Source organism: Doryrhamphus excisus, linkage group LG22 (genome assembly GCF_037039965.1).
Source record: "Doryrhamphus excisus strain RoL-2023G ecotype Guam linkage group LG22, RoL_Dexc_Guam_v1.1, whole genome shotgun sequence".
Taxonomy (NCBI): Eukaryota; Metazoa; Chordata; class Actinopteri; order Syngnathiformes; family Syngnathidae; genus Doryrhamphus; species Doryrhamphus excisus.
In genome coordinates, this window is record NC_136378.1 from 6,197,323 (window position 1) to 6,204,501 (window position 7,179).

General features: G+C 43.2%; 1 protein-coding gene across 1 annotated transcript; it reads left to right on the forward strand.

Moving 5' to 3' along the window:
- The first annotated feature begins 3,352 nt into the window (after positions 1-3,352).
- On the forward strand, positions 3,353-5,086 carry LOC144894656 (uncharacterized). Its single transcript, XM_078788376.1, has 2 exons — positions 3,353-3,552; positions 3,785-5,086. Exon 2 carries the CDS (start codon positions 3,995-3,997, stop codon positions 5,084-5,086), a length of 1,092 nt encoding a protein of 363 aa, XP_078644502.1. The 5' UTR covers positions 3,353-3,552; positions 3,785-3,994.
- The last annotated feature ends 2,093 nt before the right edge of the window (positions 5,087-7,179 follow it).

Genomic DNA, 7,179 nt, shown 5'->3' on the forward strand with positions numbered 1-7,179 from the left:
CTGAGTACCAGGCCAGACAAGAGGTGTGGCTATCATCCCGCGACCTACCACTGGCTGGCACCAGCAGGAAGCTGGCACCTTGTTTCATTGGCCCATACATCATTGACTCTGTCATCAACCCAACCTCGCTCAAGATCACCCCTTCACTCAAGGTACAAACCAGTCTTCCATGTCTCATGTGTGAAACCATGATCAATGGTCAGACGGCTTACGCAATGATTTTCCATCATGGTGATTTTGGATGTCAGAGTAGAAGGGTAGAGGGGGGCAGTACCTGGTTGACTGGGAGGGATACGGCCCAGAGGAGTGCTCTTGGCTGCCCCACTCCTGTATCCTCGACCCAACCTTGATTAGCGACTTCCACTCTCTCCACCCTGATAAGTCAGGTAAGCCGCCACGTGGCGCCTTATAAGAGTGGGGGATACTGTCAGGATCTGTGTTGCCCCTCTGCTGCCGCCTTCTGACCTTTCCTTGCAGTGCACCTCTGGCTGGCAGGAGGTGGTCTGCCCACTCCCGCACACCTGCTGCCAATCTTGGTCCTGACCTTCTTAAGCATGACAGCAGGTGCGCCTCGTTGCCAAATCGTACCTCAATCTACCCGTTCCTATACGTCGCCCGCTTGCTTGGCAACGTGTTGGCCCTTGTGTCCTTGCTTTCTGGCTTTTAAGCATTGATTCCTGTAAGTGCCAGCCTGTTAGTTTTTTACTAGGGTGATATTTTTTTGGTTCTTGTTTTTGTCTGTGTGACCTTTTGTCCGGTGTTTTCTGTTGCACTTTGCCCCTTGTGTTTCCTGCTAGCCGTTTGCAGTGTTTTTTGTTCTCTGTTGTATTGTACTTTTGGACTCTGCTTAGCTCAGTTTTTGGTTTGTACTTTTTACCTCTGTTGTCGTTACACCTAGTGGACTACCTTAGTTTAATAAACTTTTTTTTTGGTTCACAAGAGTGTCTCTGCATTTTGGGTTCCACGCAGGCTCAGTTTTTGTGTTATTAGGCATATCAGAGACCCAAATAATATTTTTTCATAATATGACCGTAACATGCTGAGTCTGACTCGGAAGGTAAACAATCGACAAACATGGAGGTTGTAAAATGATATAAAAATGATGATCTGTAGCACTTTGCTTCTTGCTTTTGAAAAATGTTGTAAGAGTAAGTGTGTTTGAGGTCCTGGGGGATGATCGTGTTGATCGAATGCTGAGCTGAAGTCCAGGAACAGCATCCGTACATGGGTGTTTCTCTTCTCCAGGTGCTCCAGGCTCAGGTGGAGAGCAATGGAGATGGCGTCCTCAGTGGAGCGGTTTGGCTGGTATGCGAATTGGAACAGGTTGAGTGATGGGGGGAGTATGGAAGTGATGTGGTCCTTAACCACCCTCTCGAAGCATTTCATAACAGTTGATGTGAGTGCAACGGGCTGAAAGTCGTTTAGACATGTAATGGATGGTTTTTTGAGCACTAGAATTATTGTGGCAGACTTGAAACATGGGGGGACGACCGCCTGTGCCAGTGAGGTATTGAGTTTGTGAGGTTGCATGGGTCCTGGAAGAAGCCTTGGATCTTCTGACTGTGGGCACGCTTTGCTACTCTGATGGCACGTTTCAGGTTTGCCCTTGCTGATCTGAGTGCCAATCACATCACCCAGATAGCTAACTATACATATTGGAGCTGCCGCCACTGGTGGTGTGTTTTTATTTTTGAGTTTGGAAAAATAAGGTGAAAGTGTTCCTCTCTATGCTATGGGAAATCAGTAACACAAAATGCGGCAAAAGTATCACATTATCATGGATGTACCTGTTACTATATGGTAATGGTAATGGTAATGGTTTTATTTCATTTGAACATGCATCAGGTTACAATTGAGTGCATCACATAATCAGTTCACAGTTCCACATGTCCAAAAGGACTAGGAAGAAGCAAAGCTTATTAAATCCTACCCCTCCATCTGGTACTTTTACAATCAGTAACTGTTACATTTGTTCACTTCCTGCCTTCCTAATATAATTAAAGTTTAATTATTTTTTTATTTTATTATTTTTAATGTTTTTTTTTTATTAGTTTCGTACCAAAATAAGAGGTGATATGACCATACAATGACATAATGGGTACGATCGTAACTGTCAATATAGTGATATATATAGCACATCATGACTGGTTTAAGATCCTTGTATTTAGCAAACATCAACAGCTTGTATTGTTTCTTGAATTGGCTCATCGTTGTGCATTGTTTGAGGTCCTTACTCAATCCATTCCATAGTTTGATTCCACATACTGAAATGCTATGGCTTTTTAACGTAGTCCTAGCATATAAGTGTTTCAAATTTAGTTCTTCCCTGAGATCATATTTCTCCTCTTTTGTAGAGAAGTATTGGATCACATTTTTAGGTAATTGGTTATTTTTAGCCTTATGCATTATTTTAGCTGTTTAAAGATTAACTATATCCGCAAGTTTAAGTATTTGTGATTTTAGAAATAAGGAGTTAGTATGTTCTCTGTAGGCGGCATTATGAATTATCCTTACTGACCTTTTTTGCAGTACATTTAGTGATTGAAAAGATTGCTTTTATAGTTATTAGCCCATATTTCCACACAATAAGTAAGATATGGTAGAACCAGAGAGCAATAAAGAGTGTGGAGTGATTTCTGATTGAGAACAAATTTTGCTTTGTTCAATACTGAAATGTTTATTGCCACCTTATGTTGTATATTTGTAATATGAGGTTTCCAGGTCACATTTTCATCTGTGATCCCCAGAAATGTATTTCCTTCACCCTTTGAATGTCTACACTGTCTATTTTTATTTGTTGGTACGTGTCCTCTCTGCTGTTACCAAACAGCATTATTTTATTTTTACTTAATCTATTATCATCAAACCATCTTTTTAGTGTAACCATTTATTCTCTGACCTTTCTAATGATTTCGTATGTACTCCTTCCGCAACAAAAAGCAGTGGTATCATCCGCAAATAATACCAGCTTTGAGTTTTTCGTGACTTTGGAGATATCATTGATATGTACAAGTTGAACAGTTTTGGTCCCAGTATTGACCCTTGGGGTACTCCGCACGTAATATATGAACTTGCAGATGTGTATTCTCCTAGCTTTACATATTGCTTCCTGTCAGCTAAGTAGCTTTTGGCCCAGTTCAGATGGGTTTTGATCCATGCTCACAGCATGGATAGAAAATTATTTATTTGGGTATTTGGGTGAACTCACTATACATGAGCATGTGTGACAAACAAGAGGGAAATCCAATTGTTTGGCCAAAGATAAATAGAATAATGAAGAATTGTCATTTACATAGTAAACAAAAAAGAGGGGCGAGCACAAACAAAACAAGAGTACAATAATGCCTGTACTGTTATCACATTTATTTTTGCATTTTTCAAGACAAATCTTAGTTAATCACACACTCTCACACTGCCCCCTTGTGGCCAAACTTGAGATAGCTTTCGTTTTTGCCCAAACGTGTTCCAGCTACTCAGTCTGCACACAGCCACCACACAGTGCACATCAGTGACGGTTCATCTGCAGTTTTCAGCCTTGGGGTATCTTAGTCCGTAAGTTTTGAAGTTTTATATGTGTTTCTGCAAATATGAGTGTTTAATAAAACGTAAACTAGCATTTTGAGCTACATTTGAATGTGAATGCTATGCTAGATTTGCACATGTGACTGTTAGCTAGGCTAAACGTTTTCATTTTGAGTTTTTTATACTTTCACTTTGCATTTTCTTTCATTTTTGATGAAGCCTGTACACATTGCTGATACACTGTTTTATTTGTGTATTACAGTTTTACAACTTGTTACAAGAGATTACTGCCTGCAAGCCAAGTAAAGCTTTAAGAACATACATGGCCACGGAGTATTTCTTTGGTTGTTCGCTATCTGTCTAGCCTTGGTAGACGTCACACCATCGTGAGGACAGAATAGTAAAAGGACTGTTACACAGCGGGCTAAAACACCATCTGCTGTTACTAAAGCACGTGTCCAGAAGATACAAGATGGAGCAGCAAAACGAGTCGCACCAGCCGCAAAAGCTCTACGACACCAGGTCAGTCGCCTCAAAAACAAAGACTTCAGGGTCCAGCAGGTCCTCAACCAGCTCCGCAGCCACCAAAGCAAGGGCTAGAGCCGAAGCAGCCCTGGTGGAGGCGAAATATGCAGCCCGAGAAGCAGAAATTATGAAAGCAAAGGCTAAAATAGAGGCTGAAGCAGCACAACGCAAAGCAGAACTGGAGGCCAGTGTGTATGTGCTAAAGATCGAGAGAAGTGCCACGGCAGCCGCAGCTGAAGCAGCAGTCTATGAAGGCGCAGCAGCAGTGGAAGGTAGCTCTCTCGAAGACCTGGCACAGATCCCTCCAGAGGACACCGCTCAACGCACCAGCGAGTATGTGAAGGCTCACTACGTGACACCCGACGCTCAGCAGCCAGCTCCGGTCCCACAGCAGCCACTCACCACATCCACGCCAGCACCACAAGCATCATTACCAGCACCACCATCTTCAGTCCAGTGGTATCCGCTCCCCGGCACCGTCACAAACCAGCCCAAGACCTTTGTTAATGGTGAGGTTATGTTTGATTACAATCAAAATAGGTCCTCACATTGTCCTCCTGCTCCAGTGTCTCACACAGCTAGCCTCAGAGACTATCCTTGTGAACCAGCACAAATGACTGATCTTACTAAACATCTCGTTAGAAGAGAACTTGTGAGCTCTGGACTTTTGAAATTTGATGACTGTCCAGAAAACTACTGGGCCTGGAAAACCTCTTTCCAGGATGTGATTAGAGGGCTTAATTTAACAGCTAGAGAAGAGCTTGATTTACTGTTAAGGTGGCTCGGCCCCGAGTCTTCCACACAGGCTATGCGTATCAGGTCCGCACATGTTCACAACATTACAGCAGGAGTAGCTTTGGTGTGGGAGAGGTTAGATGATACATATGGCTCACCAGAGGTCATTGAGAATGCTCTTTTGTCAAAACTAGAGAACTTCCCTAAAATCTCGAACAAAGATAATCAGCGTCTCAGAGAGTTAGGGGACATTCTTTTGGAGATTCAGGCAGCTAAGTCAGAGGGATATCTGCCAGGCAGCTAAGTCAGAGGGATATCTGCCTGGTCTAGCTTATCTTGACACAGCTAGGGGGGTAAATCCTATTGTCGAGAAGCTTCCCTACGGTCTGCAAGAACGCTGGAACACAGGGTTCCCTTTCCACCATTCACTTACTTTGTAAGTTTTATATGCAGGCAAGCAAAAACCCGAAACGATCCAAGTTTTGCGTTCTCATCGAACTGCGCTGTAACTCAGACAAAACATGAAAGATATGCAAAACAATATAACAATCCCAAAACAGTTTCAGTGAGAAAAACAGAGGTAACAGCAAAACCTACAAGTAACAGTGTTAAAGAAAAGAAAACAGATGAGCCAGCAGATCAATGCCCAATACATAACAAGCCACACCCCTTATCAAAATGTTGTGGGTTTAGGGCCAAACCGTTAGATGAGAGAAAAGCTTATCTAAAAGAAAACTCAATCTGTTTTCGCTGTTGCGCCACCACAAAACATGTAGCCAAAGACTGTAAAATAGCTGTGAAATGCAAAGAGTGTGGCAGCGACAGGCACATCAGTGCGCTACATCCCGGTCCAGCTCCCTGGTCAACTTTGGCTCAAGTAACGGAGCAAGAGCAAGCCGGGGAGTGTGAAAACAGTTTCCCTGAAGTGACCTCAAAATGCACTGAAATCTGTGACAAAGTGCATGGACTCAGGTCATGTTCTAAAATCTCACTTGTGAATGTGTACCCTGCTGATCGTCCTGACCAATCTCAGAAAATGTACATTGTGTTAGATGACCAAAGCAACCGGTCTCTGGCAAAGTCAGAGTTTTTTGAGCTGTTTAATGTCAAATCAGCCCCATCCAGTTACATTTTGAAAACGTGTTCTGGTATTAGTGAGACCACAGGCAGGAAAGCTCACAACTTTGTTGTTTCTTCACTTGATGGTGGCAATCGCGTAACTCTTCCACCTCTGCTGGAGTGCAATGCAATGCCAGATGACCTCAGTGAAATTTCCACGCCTGACATTGTACAGTACTTCCCGCACCTCACACCCATTGCAGGTAAGATACCACCTTTAGAGCCTGACACACCTATTTTGCTTTTGTTGGGGCGAGACGTTTTGAGTGTACATAAAGTGCGTGAACAGTACAATGGCCCACACAACACACCTTATGCCCAGCGTTTAGACTTGGGGTGGGTTATTGTTGGCGAAATATGTCTAAATGGAGTACACAAACAGACAAAAGTAAACGTGTACAAAACAAACATCTTACCAAATGGCCGGTCTTCTTTTCTTGAGCCTTGCACAAACACAATTAAAGTGAAAGAGACATTTGTCATGTCAAGACAAAAGACTAATGCCTTCTGTGACTTCGAGACTGCTCCACTCAGACAGACTGATACCCTGGGTGTCGATGTCTTTCAAAGAAGTGCTGATGACGACAAACCAGGTTTGTCAATAGAAGACAGAAAGTTCATCGAAATAATGGACAAAGAAATGTACATAGACAATGACAACCACTGGGTAGCACCTTTGCCCTTTTGTGACCCGCGCCCACTCCTTCCCAACAACAGAGAGCAGGCTCTGAAACGCCTCACTGTTTTGAAACGGACCTTAGACAAAAAAACAGCTATGAGAGAGCAGTTCATTGAATTCATGCAGAGAACCCTTGATAATGACCAAGCTGAAGTGGCTCCAGATTTAACGCCAGGTGAAGAGTGTTGGTACCTCCCAATATTTGGAGTGTATCATCCTCAGAAACCGGGCAAAATCCGAGTTGTATTCGATTCAAGCACCCAGTTTGACAGTGTCTCGCTAAATGACACTCTCCTCAGAGGGCCCGATTTGAACAATACGCTGCTTGGTGTTTTACTGCGCTTCAGAAGAGAACAAGTTGCTGTTACTGTCGATGTAGAACAGATGTTTTACTGTTTTCGAGTGAAAGAATCGCACAGAAACTATCTAAGGTTTCTCTGGTTCAAAGACAATGATCCAAACAAAGCCATCACCGAGTTTCGCATGAAAGTCCCAGTTTTTGGGAACAGCCCTTCTCCAGCCATTGCTATCTATGGTCTAAGACGAGCAGCTGAGCTAGGAGAAGAAGAGCATGGATCAAAGGCCAAAGAGTTTGTCTT

What these genes read in the sequence shown, in the direction of transcription:
- LOC144894656 (XM_078788376.1), top strand. Translation starts at nt 3,995, where the DNA reads ATGGAGCAGCAAAACGAGTCGCACCAGCCGCAAAAGCTCTACGACACC.